General features: G+C 40.7%; 1 protein-coding gene and 2 non-coding genes across 3 annotated transcripts; 1 reads left to right on the top strand and 2 right to left on the bottom strand.

Moving 5' to 3' along the window:
- Nucleotides 1-7,337: 7,337 nt before the first annotated feature.
- Nucleotides 7,338-7,410, bottom strand: trnaa-agc. Its single transcript has one exon. It is a non-coding gene; the product is annotated as a tRNA-Ala (tRNA).
- A 666-nt stretch (nucleotides 7,411-8,076) lies between these two features.
- On the top strand, nucleotides 8,077-8,162 carry trnay-gua. The gene is given in 2 exon segments: nucleotides 8,077-8,113; nucleotides 8,127-8,162. It is a non-coding gene; the product is annotated as a tRNA-Tyr (tRNA).
- A 443-nt stretch (nucleotides 8,163-8,605) lies between these two features.
- On the bottom strand, nucleotides 8,606-15,711 carry dnajc5b (DnaJ (Hsp40) homolog, subfamily C, member 5 beta). Its single transcript, XM_048266030.1, has 4 exons — nucleotides 15,447-15,711; nucleotides 12,704-12,917; nucleotides 11,926-12,100; nucleotides 8,606-8,972 (listed from the first exon to the last, which is right to left on the bottom strand). The coding sequence occupies exons 1-4, from the start codon at nucleotides 15,551-15,553 to the stop codon at nucleotides 8,887-8,889; spliced, it is 582 nt and encodes a 193-aa protein (XP_048121987.1). The 5' UTR covers nucleotides 15,554-15,711; the 3' UTR covers nucleotides 8,606-8,886.
- Between the last annotated feature and the right edge of the window lie 2,430 nt (nucleotides 15,712-18,141).

Here is an 18,141-nt window from a genome sequence, read left to right as displayed (position 1 = left end):
AAGCGGCATGGTCTTCGGCTGCTCTAGCCCATATGCTTCAAGGTTCTTTGTGCTATGTGTTCAGAGATACTCTTCTGCATACCTGGGTTGTAATGGTTATTTGAGTTACTGTTGCCCTTCTATCAGCTCGAACTTGGCCATTCTCCTCCAACCTCTGGCATCAACAAGGCATTTTCGCCCACAGAACTGCCACTAGATATTTTTGTTTTCTGGACCATTCTCTGTAAACCCTTGAGTCCCTGTAGATCAGCAATTTCTGAAATACTCAGACCAGCCCAACAACAATGCCATGTTTAAAGGGATTTAAACATTTATACCCCATTCTGATGCTCATGTTTGATTTTCAGCAGATAAGCTTGACCTACATGCCTAAATGCATTCTGTTGCTGCCATGTGATTAGCTAATTTGATATTTGTGTTAATGAGCAGTCGAACAGGTGTAGGCTACCTAATAAAGTGGCCCAGTGAGTGTATGTAGTCTGATCTGTTTAACCTATTCTGATCTAATCTGATTATCTTTTCTGCCCATAAGGTCTCTGTTCGGTTCCATTGCAGTTGGAGCAAGAACTGTAGCCTAATGTTTGCTGTTGTTGGTGGCGGGCATCACTCACCTACTGTGTGCCACTTGCCCACTCTCCCATACCACTCGCCTACTGTCCCTCACCACTGTTCCGTGCGACTTGCTGTCCCACACCACTTGTCAACCGTTCCATGGGTTAGGGTTAGAGTTAGGGTTGGAATTGGTGACATGGGACAGTGTTGGCAAGTGTCACAGGACAGTCTCACAGGAGAGTAGGCAAAAACAGAGCAAGCAGTGGCCCTCTTCTGTGTAGCTCATGTGATATAGGCCTAGATTACCTACCTGCTATCACTTCACTGCTTGACATTAACCTACATTGAGACAGCCAATCTCACTTTATCAAAGAAGAACATTTCAGAAATTAAAGCTGCAGTTGGCAAGAATTTTTTGATCATATTCACTGAAACAGACACTATGCTCCAACAGAACAACATAAATCAGCCAGTTTTAGAAAAAAAACTGCACTTCTACCTCCACCTAGAGCAGTGGTTCTCAACCTTTTTTGAGCAAACGCCCCCCCTGACCTTACTTTGATCCTCTGCAATTAAAAAAAAGCCCTGGGTAGGCTATAGGCCACTCACACTCATGCTATATTGCTTAAATAAAAAAACGAGCCCATTTCTGTGCTGTTTCTTCTGGAATTATAAGAAAATATCCCTATGAGCCTATTTTATTATTAAGCAGATTTAGCCCACTGTTAGAAGCAATAGAAGACTGGTTGGGTAAAAAAAACATGTAAAAATTGATAATTTGCATTGTACACACTTTTTCTTGCTATCCGCCATGTTCGTTTGTGTTGTTTTATTAAAGATGAAGACGTCACAGTGAATTGTGTACATTTTTATTGGTTATTGAACTGTTAAGCCGCAAACTTGGGTTATGTTTATCGGCGTTACTATAGAGATGACGATAGCTGGGGCTGGGGGACATGAGTCCGGGCGTGTGCAGGCCCGAACTGCACTGTATGACCACTGAGCATAGATAAACAGTAAAATGTAGCTGGGACGGTAGAGGGGTTAGAAACCCATGAATGAAAATAGCCTATTTATTTCAGGTAGCCTATTTTTGCACCAATCCAATCCAATCCAATCCACTTTATTTATATAGCACAGTTTAAACAAACACAAGGTTCCCAAAGTGCTGTACAGCAAGATAAGAAACACACAAGACACCACAGAAGCACAATAATAGGATAAAGTATTACAATTGAAAAGAGATAAAAACTAACTAAAATAAATGTAAAAAAATAAATAAAAGTAAAAAGACATAAAAACTAAAATAAAAGTAAAAAAGAGATAAAAACTAAAAAAAAAGTAAAAAGAGATTAAAAACCAACTCAAATCCAATAAATAAAATCAAATAAATAAAATATACTGCCCACATTACACATCTACATACCATCAACACACTACCTGGGGTTAAAAGCCAGAGAAAAGAGGTGAGTTTTAAGATGGGACTTAAAAAGAGACAGTGAAGGGGCCTGTCTGATGTGAAGGGGTAGATTGTTCCATAGTTTTGGAGCTGCAACGGCAAAAGCTCGTTCCCCTCTAGATTTTAGCCTGGGTCTGGGCTCTGTCAGGAGCAGCTGGTCAGCTGACCTGAGAGAGCGGCTGGGAGTGTATGGGTGGAGCAGCTCAGAAAGGTAAGGTGGGGCAAGGCCATGCACGGCTTTAAAAGCAAATAAAAGAGTTTTAAAATGAATTCTAAAATGGACAGGCAACCAGTGGAGTGAAGCTAAAATAGGTGAGATGTGCTCATACTTTCGTGTGCTAGTTAAAAGACGGGCAGCAGCATTTTGTACCAGTTGCAGACGAGCAACGGAGGACCCGCTAACCCCCATATAAAGTGCATTGCAGTAATCCAGCCGGGTGGTCACAAAGGCATGGATTACTGTTTCAAAGTGCTGTTTTTGAAGGACTGGTTTAATTTTTGCCAGCTGCCTCAACTGGAAAAAGCTTGATTTTACCACAGATTTAATCTGGCTGTCAAATTTAAGGTCAGAGTCCACTTTTACCCCCAAATTTGTCATGATTGGCTTGTGGTACTGTGCTAACAAACCCAGATCAACCAGGGGGTCACAGAAGTGCCACCAAAGACCATGACTTCAGTCTTTTTTTCATTAAAATTTAAAAAGTTAAGAGACATCCAGGCTTTAATGTCATGTAGGCATTCTAGCAATGGCTTAATACTGTAAGCATCTGACTGTTTAAGAGGGACATAAATCTGTGTGTCATCCGCATAACAATGAAAAGAAATGCTGTGTTTCCTGAGAATTGAACCAAGGGGGAGAAGATAGAGAGAAAATAAAAGAGGGGCAAGCAGAGCCTTGTGGTACCCCATATGAGAGGGGGACAGTGGAGGACACAGAGTCACCAACACTAACACAGAAGGTTCGATGTGACAGGTAGGACCTGAACCATTCCAGAGCTGTGCCTCTGATGCCCACCCACTGCTCCAAACAGGCAATCAGGATTTCATGGTCCACTGTATCAAAAGCAGCAGTCAGATCAAGCAGTACAAGGACAACGCAGTGACCAGAGTCAGTAGCTAAAAAGATGTCATTAAAACTCTTAAAAGCGCTGATTCTGTGCTGTGCAATGTTTTAAAGCCAGATTGGAAGATCTCAATGATATTTTGCTCATTTAAAAAGTCCATGAGCTGGGAATACACAATCTTTTCTAAGATTTTAGACAGAAATGGCAATTTGGATATCGGCCTGAAGTTTGCCAAAACAGTAGAATCCAGCCCAGGTTTTTTTAACAAAGGTTGCACAACGGCATGTTTAAAATTACCTGGAACCACTCCAGAGGTCAGACTGCTATTAATAACTGCAGTAAATGATGGTCCAACAGTCTAAAAAACCTCCTTAAGAAGTCGGGGAGGGACATTATCAACTGGCGAGCCTGAGGGCTTCAAATGACCAACAATATCCAGCACAAAGGGCAGGGTCACAGGCTGAAATGAGTCAAAAACAGCAGAGAAGGGGACAGACACTGAAGGGTCAATGGCAGGTGGTGAAAAAAAATATGTGAAAACCATGAAAGTTTAAAATAAAAAAAAAAAAAAAACCTCTCACGTTCCCAGCGCCCCCCCTAGGTTGTACGAACGCCCCCGTTGAGAAACCCTAACCTAGAGCTTGTTATTTGTTTTGCAAAAATCCACAGCTCCCGGTTCTTCTGGTCCAATCAGAGCAGGGCTGTGTGAGACCTGACTGTCAATCACAGTCTGGTGCGCACTGATGTGCACAAATAGGGCCTTCCCCCACCTAATTTTTTGGGCTCCTTGCATTTTTTTCTTTATTGGCCCTAAATGAACAGAAACACATTGGCTCAAATGTTAATCATGATTTGCAGCCTTGACCCCATTTTTGTCCCAAACTGACCAGACTGAGGCCCCGTCCACACGGAGACGCTTTTTGGGTTAAACGCATTGGTTTTGCTTCGTCTTGGCCGATCGTCCAAACGAATCCTGTAAAGGCACTGCCTGAAACCGCACTTTTTTGAAACCTGGTCCCAGGGTGGAAAAATCTGAAACCGTAGCCCTTGTAAGTTTGTTTGGACGGCGAAACCGCATACTTGCGTATTGATGATGTCATCGCCACACCTCAGCTGCCCTGGACTTGACCCTTATAGTATTGCCTAACAATACTAGTTTTCATACATGACATTACCTACGATTACACTCAGTAGGATAAATATCACAACTGAAAGCGCGAGCGCCAATAGCTTATGACTTGGTGGACTGAACAGTGTTTTTCCCAGTGTTTTTTTGATGCATTCTAGCTACTGTCAGTGACGCGAGAGAACTAGTCAGAAGTTATTAGGGAAGTGCGGTGTAAGTTTAAATTAATTTGTGCATAGTGCCGGTGTCATTCATTTATTTTACATGTCTTACAACATAAATACATGCATTCACAGTGAAGTCAGATATGAGCATACAAAGACGCTTAGAACTCATGTTAAGCCAATGGTAGCGCACTAAATGCGAATGCACGATTTGATGCAGGTAAAAGTATTGACTGTTACTAACGAAGGTATTATAGCAATATTATAAATGTGGCGACGGAATAGCCTAGAACTTGGTAGGCCTAGCGTTTAGTAGCCTATGCAATTGCGATGATAGCCAAAACTAATGTGAATCGCGGACTATCCTACAACCAAAGAAAGTAAAGGAGATCATTTGTACCTGCATTAGCCAAATAAAGGACGGGACTGCACCCTTCACAAACTGTAAAAATTAAGTTTATTAGTTTTACAGTTGACTATGGTTCACAGTTCACCATCAGTCCACACAAACAATTCTGGTTTCCTTGCACTAGCCATTTTCGTCTGTAGCCTATTCTGTCTGTTTGTATAGCCTACAGCGCACAAGCTTTGGTCAATTTCTGTAAAGAAACAATGCCACCTATAGGCCTGGGATATGAAGTAACGTGTTGAGTCATGTTGAGATGGATCCGTTTGGACGCTAATATTCTTGATACTGTTCCAGGGAAGACGGAGGAAAAAAAGATCGGTTTGGTACGTGTGGACTAGGCCTAAAACTCGATGAGAGGGTACTCAGTGGTAGTGGGGGAGGGGCATGGGAGTTGTAAACATTCAAAATTTTGTCTAAGTCCCCTCAATCTGTCAGACATGCCAACTGCAGCTTTAATGTTATGTGGAAATGGGTTAATACAACCAGCTTTAGGTGAACGGAGATGTAGATCATCTAACAAATTCATTTATTTGTGCAAGCCTATGGTGTTCACTCCACAAGTGAAATAAATGTTTTTTTTTTAAGTTGCGTCATCTAAATAAACTATTTCCTACGATATAGGCTACCTCTGTTACAATAAGTTGTGACATTAGCCTAACAGACAACAGCCTATTTCGAGGTGAGGCTTTAGGCTCATGTCTGTATCACTGGGCTATGCATATTAAAGGTGGTCTAAGCGATGCTGGGTAACGTCACTTCTGTTGACTCTTAAACAAAACAGACAGCTAGCTTGCTACTTCCTCCCCCTCCCTCCCGTGCTGCTCCCGTGCAATTGAAACTCTCCTAAACGCGCATCTCGTCTGTGATTTGCTGGAACAGTTTGTTATGTTTTTATGGGCTAGGTTTGCCCAGGTTGTTTTTGTTGCCGTTTTTGGAGCCTGGGCTGTCCACAGAGATCGCGTTTTTTTAAAGTGTATTCAGGACACAGACAGCTAGCGGTTGGTTAGGTGATGTTTGCAGCAAGTGACATAAAATGTTTTAGCCTAAAAAAAAATGTGTGGCATCGCTTAGAGCACCTTTAATTAAATGTAAAAGACACAGAATAATGAAGCAAAGATAATTAATGCGTAGCAAGATGGGTTGTCCTAGTTCATGTCTATAAGGGCAAAGTGGAGTTCAGTCAGAGACGGGTTCTGGTTCAGTCCCCGCCTGCACAGGGGCGTGTCACTGACGTATGACTGACGTTTGAACGCCTCGGTTCCACGTGGTTGATGCATGGGGAGGGTTGCCGGAGTACAAAAGAAACTTGGTGTACACCTTCATTAATGTAAGTAATTTTCTCCCGACTGGAGGGTCATACTGTCACGACATTCTCCTGAAATGGGGAGGAGGGTTTGGAGTTCATGATACCGTGTCCGAAATGTGCATCCATTGCTCAGAAAAATAAGGCTTTGACAAATTCTGGGAAATTCTTGGATTCTGCCATAGACCTCAATGTTAAAAAGGGAACCGATCACTGCATAAATGGGGGATAGTGGCCCCTCCTCTTGCGGGGCGTGTATTACTGCTACCCTATTTGCATAGGCTACATTTCCGAGGACAGGAAATGTCCTCTCAGGAAGTATCTTCGTAATCAACCATCTTTGAATGAAGTCTACCCAAAGCATGTTTGCATTATGCAAAGGGAATATAAATAAATTGTGTTGCATATACCATCTTAATTAAAGGATAATTCCGGTGTGATTTTGACCTAAAGTGTCTTGAAACATGATACCGAGTGTGAACGTATGTCTCATAGTTCACCTCAGCTTGTCCCCTGCACTCAGAAATCTGGCGCTAGTTAGCCAATGCTACCAACAGGGTTTTGTTGTGGTGCCTAGGGCATCGGCCTAGCCATGAAAATAAATACCTTAAGGAATTTTACCGTTCAACGCCATCTTGAATTTAGTCACGATAAATCGAGCGACGAGTACGAATGAACAGGTATGATAAGGGATCAGATTCCAAAAATAATTCAGTGGAAATGCATATGGATTCCAGTTGGTCTCTATGCTGTTTCCATGGATAGTTACAGGAATCCACGTGTTTCTTGTTTTAAATATCGTTGTTTTGTTCACTTTTGCACTACCACCATTCCACAGACTCTAGGGCTAGGCTACCATAGCACCTTAACATGGTCAATACATCACATGGTCAGTCCATTCCAGACCTTTATCAATTCACATGCTCCTTTATTTATACATTTCTGTGAGTGATTTTTATGTGAGATATATGTGTGTATGTGTGTTTGTTGTGTTATGGTGTATAAGCTAAATGGATGGCTAACATTTCCCTCGGGATGAATAAAGTAGGCTTGTATCTATGTATCTATCTACTCTGAGAACAGAATGCGTGTGTAGCCAAGGGCCTAGAATCAACTGGCTTGCAGTGCCCATGCATGCAGGGCTATCTAATTTGGTTCCATCTTTTCACGTGTTGATGGGCTTAGACGTAGATGCAGTTTGATGTCCTATATCTGTCTAAAATACTGTAGGCCAATGGCAAGTGATGTAAAAAGGTTCATTGGAGAATGCGGGCATCGATCCCGCTACCTCTCGCATGCTAAGCGAGCGCTCTACCATTTGAGCTAATTCCCCGTTGCTACATTTGGGGTTGAACTGGAAAAAAACAGTTAGTAATGTATTCATGAGCTATTGATGACATTCCTGATTAATCAATGATCAGGACTTTTAAATCATAGCATATCAATCAAACATCGTATTTCATTATCCAAAGTGGATACTTTTCACTACCTGAATGTTAGCCAAACCTATCTTGGGCCGGGCCTGTGAGTAAAGAAGCGCCATGCAGACTGCTAACGATACATTAGCGTTAGCTAACTTTGCATCTGTACCCAATTCATAGTAGCCTAGGCTAGTCTTATCTGAAATATCCTAGTTTAGTGCAGCCGCTACGCTATGCAGCTATGGGTGAAATGTTTGCTTTACACAGGGAAGGATTTTCGGTTATGGCATAGGCTACTAGCTGTTAAAGTAACTTAAACTTTGCATTAGCTAGGCTACCGAGTCTGTAACGTTATTTTTTCTCTGGCGTAACTTTCACTAACGTTAACGAATATGGTGACTTTAGCTATCGCCACACCACCCAAGTAATCTAGTATTGCAGAAATAAATGGTCATAAGTTATATTAATTTCTAAATGTATTATAGCATTCATGTGAAGAACGCAACACTTTTGTACAACTTACAATAGCATATTCTTCGAGCTTTCAAATTTTGAGAACCCGGAAGACAGAGCAGCTCCCTTCGATAGCTCAGTTGGTAGAGCGGAGGACTGTAGCGGTAACACTGACATCCTTAGGTCGCTGGTTCGAATCCGGCTCGAAGGAGGGAAACCTTTTTGTTTTTGAACAGTTAACGTACCGGTAGTCACAGTCTGTGAGCCAGCGGAGACGGTGCCACGAAAGGGCACCAAACCAAACCAGTTTTTTTTTTGCTGCTCATGCATTATACATTGGGTATAGGTAAATGGTATAGTGTATGGCTACCTACTAAGCTTCAGCTGTGAGTTCCAGATGTCCATCATGCATTTTTGTGTTATAGACACATATCTATCAGAAAATAACAATAAACTTAGGTGCCCTCAGTTGGCACCGATCGGTCCAAAATGGGCCTATAACTCATAACTGCATTAAGCTTACTGCATGTATCTGGACTTTAACAGACAAGAAAACATTCAAAGAAAGGAGATGGAGAGATCATTTGAATGTCTTTAATAGCACATTATTAAACATTATTGAAATAGCAGATCAGAGTTTTTAAAGTAGTCCAGCCTATGTTTTCAAATTAATATTGATATGGTAATGTTTTCACTTGTTAATCTTTTTGCACAGTCTCTTTATTTCTGTGTATACAATTGTAAAGAGCAGTTTTATAACATGACAGAAAGCAACAGTCAACAGAACTCATATTGAAAACCATCAAGCAATCAATCATTCATTACGGTATTTACATCTTTCAGAGGGTCCAGGCAGTCTCTCTTGCAAATGGTGAGAGGGAAACAGGAGCAATGGCTATTTGTGACTTCACTCCAGACCATCACTGTCCTCCCTCTCAGGTATAACTCCTGTGCCCATCACCAATCAACTGAGTCTTCTCACTGGCATTGGTTGGCTGATGCACAATGGGGGTGTCACCATCTGGCAAAAACAGACAAAAAACCTAGTTAAGCATGAGGTCTTGGTGTCATATGCCAGGTTGAGAGAGATGATTATCCCCTTGTAATAATTACATAACATTATGTTTGCTTGTGACACCTTCCAGGGAAGATGAAAGGTGTTTGTTGTGAGCTATTTGTTGTGGGTTTCGTCCTGCTGGCTGTCCCCAGATTGAGTGCAGTCATACTGGGCAGAATGACAACTCCATCAGTCCAGACGAGAGTGTACTTTTAACCTTGCGACAGTGCCCTGCATCCAGAAAAATCCCTTGACATCGGTGGGAGGCCGTCAGCCGTATAGCCTAATCAGTGAATGCACAATTTAAAAACAAAACAACGCTGTGCGTGAGGGCTAGTGGGAGATGCTGTGATACTGTGTGCTCTGCCCGTTAATTTGGTCTATTTTTTTATTTTATGTTGGAGGCAAACCACTTCGTTTCCTCTTATCGTGGGATTGCTTAAAATAACTGGTAGGAAAATTCGCTTTGAGAACTGACTCACAGGCAGTAATTATCAGTGTTGTGGCAACCTACTGAAGACTTGAAAAGCCTCCTGCTGCCAACTGGCATATTTTAAATGTATAATATCCAAACATCTGACTCAAAAGAATGATTTCTAATTATTTTCATTAACAGGCTGATATGACACACGTGAAAATAATTAAGTGTATATTTCGCCTATACTTTTGCATCTAAAGGCTCAGGCTCTATTCTGACTTCAAAGTTGTTTTTAGATCAAGTGGTCCTATTTGCTTCAAAAGACTCGTGTCCAGACATCATGATACTGACTAAAGCAACTAATTAATTCTTTTTTATTAGTTTCCCTCTGTATTATCTGTAACATACGTATAATTATTTGTAATTGCAGTTTTGCCTCCCCTGCTTTAACTCTTTGTCTATTGAAATCATGTCCAAAATTATGTATTCAGTCTTGCACAAACAAAATAGAAAATACTAGCAGAAAATCATATTCTTTCATAAACTCATAACCTCCCTACAAGTTTCGATCAGGTTGAATGCGTTGAACAGGTGCTACACCTCCTAGTAGTGCTGTAATCACTTTATTTCCCAGAAAGAGCACTCAAGTACAATATGTAAAATTAAACTACACAGCATCCCTGATACAAAAAACACCTCATGGTGTTATAGTCCATTATGTATATGCATTATCACATAACTTGATGTGTAAACATATATATATCTATGTTTATTACACATACAAATTAAATTATGTGATTAATACATATGTCACTGTACTGTCATTCTTTCTCACCAAGGTCTTTTTGCAGAGATGCTATTTTGTTCCTTGTGTCTTTCTAGGACACTTTCAATCATATTCTCCTGTATTGACATATGTTGGTCCTGACAAAACGAGCTTTTATCCAAAAGAAAAGTGGAACATGAGTTTGAAAGGATAAGGAACGCTGCAATTTTTTCATTGTGAAAAGATGATGTGAAATATGAAATACTCTTTTTTTGTGGATAAAATGACAATATTGCAAACACACCTCTCAGTCAAAGCATGCAGATCTGCATGGATGGCGAGTATTGATTGTCTTTCTCTGCCCTTCCTGTTTGTTACTTACACATGCGTGTGGCCTGCTTGCTCCTTTGTTATGAACAACATCACAAACAAATATCTTTTGACATCTTACACAAATGTACGAGAGCTGATTGTTGACTGAGAAGTGATTACTGATTTAGCAATTGTGCACAAGTCTTTCCACCCAGTTGCTGAGGATATTTATGGCAGCCCTTACTATCAGCTGTCACTATTTGTTCTGCTTATTGTGCACAGCCTAATCTTATGGAATCTGTGTCTTTCTGTGAGAGATTTGTGGTAAAAAGGAACAGTGACAAGAAGCTCTGAAGCAATGATGATCCCGCTAGACCACTTTTCTTTTGCAGTCCAAACACATCATCCAAACACTCAGTCTTATACCTGCCATCATCACCAAGTACCAAAAAGACTTCAGAATACAACATCACATTAAATGACAATCACAGCCAGTTTTGCCTCAGGGTGTGACAACGCTTTCCAAAACACTACAGCCCCTGTTGGGAGTTCCAAACATTGTAGGAGCTCTCTCCATAATTTAATCACATTTTAACCATAACAATCATTTGATTACTAAAATGTCACCTATTTAATCATTACTGAGTAGGAATCATACAAACAGAGGTATGACTCTGGTTGTGGTGACTAGTACATCAAGCATCACTGACACTATTGAACATTAGTTAAAGCTGCAGTTAGCAAGATTTTTTTGATCATATTCACTGAAACCGACACTATGCTCCGACAGAACAACATAAATCAGCCGGTTTTAGAAAAAAAAACACACTTCTACCTCCACCTAGAGCCTGTTATTTGTTTTGCAAAAATCCACAGCTCCCGGTTCTTCTGGTCCAATCAGAGCAGGGCTGTGTGAGATCTGACTGTCAATCACAGTCTGGTGCGCACTGATGAGCACAAACTCAATGAGAGGGTGCTCGGTGGTAGTTGGGGAGGGGCATAAGAGTTGTAAACATTCAACATTTTGGCTAAGTCCCCTCAATCTGTCAGATGTGCCAACTGCAGCTTTAATTGATTTGCTCATTTCTTTTTGCGAGAATAATTTTATTTGCTGTGCGTATGACTCAATATATAACAAACATAAGACTTACTGTCAGTACCATGATATAACATATAATCAATGTGTCTTGTGCTGCATTGAGATATGCTATTACAATACTGTAATAACAGATAAGTGCACTCAAAATAGCCCAGTCAAATCATCTTCTTTGAGTGAGTTCAGTTGTGTGAAAGTGTGTCAGCTTTATTTGTAATAAAATTCACTCTACATGTTGACATAACTCAGTCAAAGCAGCCAGTTGAATTGACTGTTTTTCTTAGTGTGTTCATCTTTCTTTCTCCAGATCTGTGCATGTGTTCACCTGTTTCGTTGTCCGTGCGAATCTGCTCCTCCAGGTCTTCGGGCGACACGTAGCACTCTGGGTCCTCCTCCCCTGGTGTGCGGGGCTTACACTTCCCACAACAGCAGTTGAAACAGCAGCACAGACAGCAGCAGAAGTAGCAGCCCGTCAGCAGGCCGCAGATCGCAAACAAGCCCTGGAGGTACAAACACAAACACAACATCACCCATACATAACAAACAACTACATAACCACAATATAATAGTAACAACTAAAATATAATAATGACAATAACAACAACAATAACTCAATATTGATTCATCATTGTCTGACTATTGTTGGTTATTATAAATGTATATTCATTGTCTTATATGATTATTATAAACTTAATTCTTGGAGTAGCATGTCTACAATGGGGTTTGTATTATCAGTGAGAGCAGACCCGCTCAAATGACAGTGGTGGCCTACAGCTGCTTTTGCACATTTTCACAATATAGTGGTGGTCTGGCATGGAGGCACACAATGCCTCATTGCTGTATTCCCTATGGACCAGTTTCACAATGAAGTCTAGTCCTAGACTTAAACAAATCTTATAGTCTAGACTATAGGCTTAATCCATGCACAGAGAGCTGGTGAGATTAGTTCTACACTGTACTGTCCACAAGCTGGGTCTAGTTCTAAACCCTCCAGTTTACTTTTTTTCAATGATCCATGTGCTGTCACTACAGTAAGTAGATATCCACCCTAAATGAACCAGCTCACACTAACTTCCTCTTTAGCCATAATGTGTAACTCTCACCTTTGCCCACCAGCTGGATAGCAGGAAGTACGTGTTGACGTTCTCTTCTCCAAATTGTTGTGAGACATAGAGACCCAAGGATCCATATTTGTCATAGATGTTTCTCTTGGTAACATCTGACAGGACAGTGTGGGCATTATTCAGCTCTTTAAACTTGTCTGCGGCATCAGGGTTGTCTGGATTCTTGTCAGGATGATATTTTAAGGCAAGTTTCCTGTCAGAAGAGTATAGGTCAGCATATTGACATATATTCTTTACATGTAGATTCCATGGAAACCTCAAGACTTATGATGATCAGAAATGACATCACCATAAATGATAAGTGTAGTTTTTCTGAAAGTGGTGGAAATACATTTGTATTTACAAAAGCACAGATTACACATCAGGTATAAAGGTTTGTTGAGGAAAAAGAAGATGTTAACTAAAAATACTACCTCATTCAATCAACACATCTTATTTTATAACTGTAATATAATCATTATGATATCATTAGATCCACCAGGACTAAGCTTCTTGATGACCCTTTTTCACGGTGTCACACACGGTTAGTGTGAAATATTTTGCTAATATGCTATGGGGTGGGGAGAGAAGGCCACGTTCACACCCTGTGTATAGCACCAGGCTGAGTGGCTGCAGACAGCTGTTTCCCTTCATTCAGACGTGTCCACACCCACGGCAAGCTCGGCAACTGCAGCGAGCATGTACATCATAAGTCCATTTCTTAAGAGAACCAATCAGAAGGAACAGTGTAGACCGGACTCAACCAAATATAGGTCAGTTCTGGCCAGGTTCGACTCACATCCTGTTTACTACATCTGCTCTGGCTCCAAAAAAACGCTTACTACAATGATTCTGGTTCCCATTTGACATATAGGACCTCTCACTTTGACCCATTTCTATCTAATTCTAAGGGCATTAGGTCATGTCCACTCATGTCTCAGTCATTAGTTTAACCCTAAGGATGACCACCTGTTGGCCTCCCTCCCACACATATTCAGTCATGTGGGCAAAGTTAAGTGGACAGGCAAGTCAAGAGCAGTGCCAGAGAAATAAGCATCCCAACCCAGGGTGTCCAGTGTTGGACAATAGATATTCTATAAACCTGGACACATGTGTGGATGGAGGGGTGGAGTAGCCTATCATTTAGACATTTCAATGGTCATTGCTACGCATTGCTACGCTATTGCATTCAATGCTACGCTATACTTCCGCCCAGGAAGTATGAACACATCTTGCTTCATGCATCAGGTTTGCCTGCAATGAGCCAATCACCTGAGCTGCAAATCCCACATGACCGAAGACACAGGAACTAAAAACCCTCCATGGATTGGCCACAGATGCATGATTGACATCAGTCTGAGGAAGCAAACTTAAATAGCAGATGATAACTGGCTGAAGCTATCTGCTCTGGCAATATACCAGGCAGTGTATGCTTGTTCAGATTTAGACCCCAGAGGTTGGGATGTTTCAAGGGGACACAATTTCTAAGCTACGCTCTGGCTGGTTTGAAACCTGAACCTTCTTCCACTTACCTATGTCAGGAGGAATCATTGCCCTTGCCCCTGAGTTTTACTGCCTATCAAAGCTCCACGACTTCAACAAAAGCATTACAAATTTTCCGATAAACATCATTGGCCCCTTTGAGCTTGTTTTTTTTTTTTTTATTTTGCTAACGTGTACTAAACTGTTATTTCACATCAAAATTTCATGATGCACCAAGCACGCATGCTCATTAATGTTTAATTAATCCAACAGCCCCTGAAAAAAGTTACTATGATTACATATTCATTAACACACATGAGAGCTGTTAAGAAACAATTTAAATGGCTTCCTGGAAGTGGGTTTGCATTAAACCATTTAAGAGACATACTCAAACTCGTGAACTCAAAGTCCTACTAACACTAAACCTCCATTTGCCTTTTAAGTTATAGACTTTTTTTCTCTCCAAACGTGGAGTATAAAGTCAATAGATATGCAATAGCTTAGAAAAGTCAACAGATTAGATAGCTGACACTACAAGGTAATATGGAGCCTGAATGATATAGTATATACAACAAGGCAAAAGAATGAGTCATCAGAACAGGATCCTGTGAGCACCTGTTGCATTGTAAACTAAAGCCCTGACTTGCTTATTCTTATTGTCACGTCTGTATTTATTTCAGAATAAGGTAGTGTTTGTCATTCATTGCCTCTCCCCTTGACAGTATTCTAACTGCTTCTGTGTTGTAGATTGTTTTGTTAGTAGATTGCAAATTGAGTTGTTTTGTAGTCAGAAGAAAGAGGGACTGCAATCATACTTTCATGCTCTTTCACGCTTTTCATGCTTAGGCCCAGATCAGCTGCTGCCCTGACAAGGCTGTCTTGCTGTTGTTCACATACGACCATCTTTCAAATCTCTTCTCAAACCCTTATTCACGTAAGACTCAGGGGCAAGGCAAGTGCTCAGCATCATAAATATTTCAGCTATACGGAAGCCATTTTATATTCATACTGCTTCTTAGCAATATCAGGAGACAGTTGTTCTAAGGGATTCATTTTCTATTTCTGTTGGTGCTATTCTATTTCGTACCACTTGCTCTACAAAAAAACTGTGTGTAAATTGCTGTTACATAAAGTGTCAGCCTAACATGATTACAGAGACAACCATAGGTGTAGGACTCAGGACCTGAAACACAAAGTGTGTCCTCTTTTCACCTCTGTTTTTTGAAGGTCATGTGAAAAACAGATGAACTTTTGCGCTCACCGGTAAGACTTCTTGATGTCGTCGTGTGTGCAGTTCTTGTCCAGGCCCAGTATCTGGTAGAGAGCCTCCCCTGACGTAGACAGGGCGCGCTGCCTTTGTTCACTCATCTTCCTTGACCATTACCTGTGAGGTGTGAATTAAAATGACCTACACCAAAGAAGAAATCAGTCCATGTACACAGCCATCAATGAAAAATCAGAATAAGAATGACAACAGGGATTGTTTGTTGTGCATGCTCACAAAGCTCATGAATAGTTAGAAGTTGCAGTAATGCCATCCACAAACCATTTTATATAGTATTGTGTGTAGAATTTGTTACACACATAGAAAAAGGAAAATGATTCTTGTGTGGATGTTAAACAGCAAGGCATTGTATTCCATTGCTGGTATAGCTTCAACAATTCCTTCAGTCATTCTGAAAAGCATACCTTCCTCTAAATAATTCCTTCATTTTAAATGAAGACCAAATCATTAAATATTTCATCAAAAAAGAATTGACCAGGCTTAGATATTCCAAATAACTGAAATGCACTTCATAACATCACCAAACCAGCAACGGCTATGTAGTTTTACTCTTTATCACACAGACGTCCAACAGTCTCCTACCTGCTCCACACAAGAGATCCCAAAACACAGTCCTCCCCAAAGCGCAGCAGACAGGTCAATGGAGTCGGGTTGCTCCTCTGAGTGCTGGTGGACTTATGGTGAGATGAATAAAACATTTGATAGTCCTAGAGCTCAGGTATCGGAGGCTATCCTACTATGGTTGCCAGCAGGCTTGATTGGGTTTCAACATTGACAATCTTCAGGCCATACACAACACAATGCTTTGGAATGGCATGTGTCAGAAGTACACTAGATTAACCTCTATTGAGCATCACCTATGGTTTCTCATTGGGGTTTAGGTGTGTGTATATCTGAAGAAGAGGAGGGAGTCAGTGACAGAAGATGTTACCAAATCGTGCTTCTTCCCCAGAGCCAACTCCTGGTCATGAAGTAGAATTGGACAAGTTTCATAGACTTAAGTTTTAATCTGGAACCGAAGCGCCATCTGGTGGTCGTAAGAATGAAATACATATGCACTAACAGATGTCAGCAAAATATAAGGCAGGTGAGAGATTAAAAAAATTGAATATGGTCATATAAGAATAGAATAACCAGTGCATAGGGGAGAGGAAGATATTGTAGGTGTTCACGAAAAATAAATGTACATGTATTTCTCTCCATCCTTTTAGTTTGGTTGGTTCGTCGTGTGTGTATTTTTACATAGGTACTTTGTGAGCTGAATTTCTGAAAACTATAAAAACACTGGACAATTTTGGATTGATCAGTTTGGTTTGGTCATCTTGGCTTTTGTATTGAGGTGGTATGTTTGGCCACAAGATGGCGCTGAAATGCAATTGCTGAGTAGCTGAGAAATACAGTTTGTGACAATGGTGTTGCTTCATTTTCGCATATTACACTCTACTGTTACATTTACACCTGTAGAGAGGAGCCTGTTTTTGTTCCATAAGTGCATAATATTATTGATTATTCAATGTCATTGATAAGGAACAATATGAGGCTGAATACTGAGAAAAGCAGTGCATATTATGTTTGCTTGTTTGATAGATAGATAGATAGATAGATAGATACTTTATTGATCCCCAGGGGAAATTCAAGTCAACTATGTGAGTTTTTGATGCAAATCTGCTAATATAATTATTATTTTGATACCCTTTGCAAATTATTTCATGGTTTCAGTAAAGCTGTCCAGGATGTAGGTGGATCTAAGAATGGACTAAGAATCACTACTAGGAGAGAGAATTCCACTTGACCAGCTTGACACATTTCATAAGACAGTTAAATAAATTCTTAATTTTGTTTCACTGAAATACTTTCCCTAAAGGCTAAAAAACACAACTCACTGAACCCCGGTGTTCATATTCTATACTCAATAGCCAAGCGAATGGTTAACCTGAATGATATAATGTGAAGATGCACTCAAACTGTGACTTACTGCTAATTCTGCCAGATACAGCATTTTCTTCCTACAGTGCTCCTGAACATACTGCAGTGAATAATGAATTAATTGAAGGGCTTGGCCAAATAATAATATTTATATACAAAGTCATCAATCCTAAATGTACAGTATCTTCTGAAAAAGCTTACATCATGCAACAGCTCGTACAAACACTTAAAGACCTAGTAACTAGTCAATGAGTTTGAAAGATAAACACAGTGTTTCTACATAAACAGTGATAAAGACCAACTGTTATCTTGTAATACAATGTCTGAAAACCTTGATTGTGTTAAGCTCGATCATAAAAGCATCCATTTCTAACATGCCACTGCTGGCGCACACGCGTCAGAGCGTGATCATGCTCATTTTTTCGTATCTCTCGGGGGACGTTTTGCAACTGGATGCTTTAACTCTCCAGGGGAATTAGCAGGTTTGCTACTCACCTGCCCTCGTCATGCCCCACACACACACACACACACACACACGCACACGCACACGCACACGCACACACACAGACAGACACACCTCCCATCCCTGAAGGCTGCTCCTGCTAAGCATGTGTGTCAAGGGAGGGGAGAGTGCCAAAAACAAAGGCATTAATGAAATGGTTTCCTCGCAGTCAGTGAGCTCAGTGGGAGACCCCCCACACACACACACACATACACCCCACCCCACACCAACAGGAAACGTGGT

This window comes from Alosa alosa, chromosome 16 (genome assembly GCF_017589495.1).
Source record: "Alosa alosa isolate M-15738 ecotype Scorff River chromosome 16, AALO_Geno_1.1, whole genome shotgun sequence".
Taxonomy (NCBI): domain Eukaryota; kingdom Metazoa; phylum Chordata; class Actinopteri; order Clupeiformes; family Clupeidae; genus Alosa; species Alosa alosa.
Note: the sequence above shows the minus strand (reverse complement) of the source record. Positions and strands in the feature narration are given on the sequence as shown.

Excerpts from the sequence above, each read along its gene's own strand:
- dnajc5b (XM_048266030.1), bottom strand. The coding sequence starts at position 15,553 with ATGAGTGAACAAAGGCAGCGCGCCCTGTCTACGTCAGGGGAGGCTCTC. Across the intron at positions 12,918-15,446 it reads GACATCAAGAAGTCTTACCG|GAAACTTGCCTTAAAATATC; the intron begins GTGAGCGCAAAA and ends CTCTTCTGACAG. Across the intron at positions 8,973-11,925 it reads TCGCACGGACAACGAAACAG|ATGGTGACACCCCCATTGTG; the intron begins GTGAACACATGC and ends TGTTTTTGCCAG.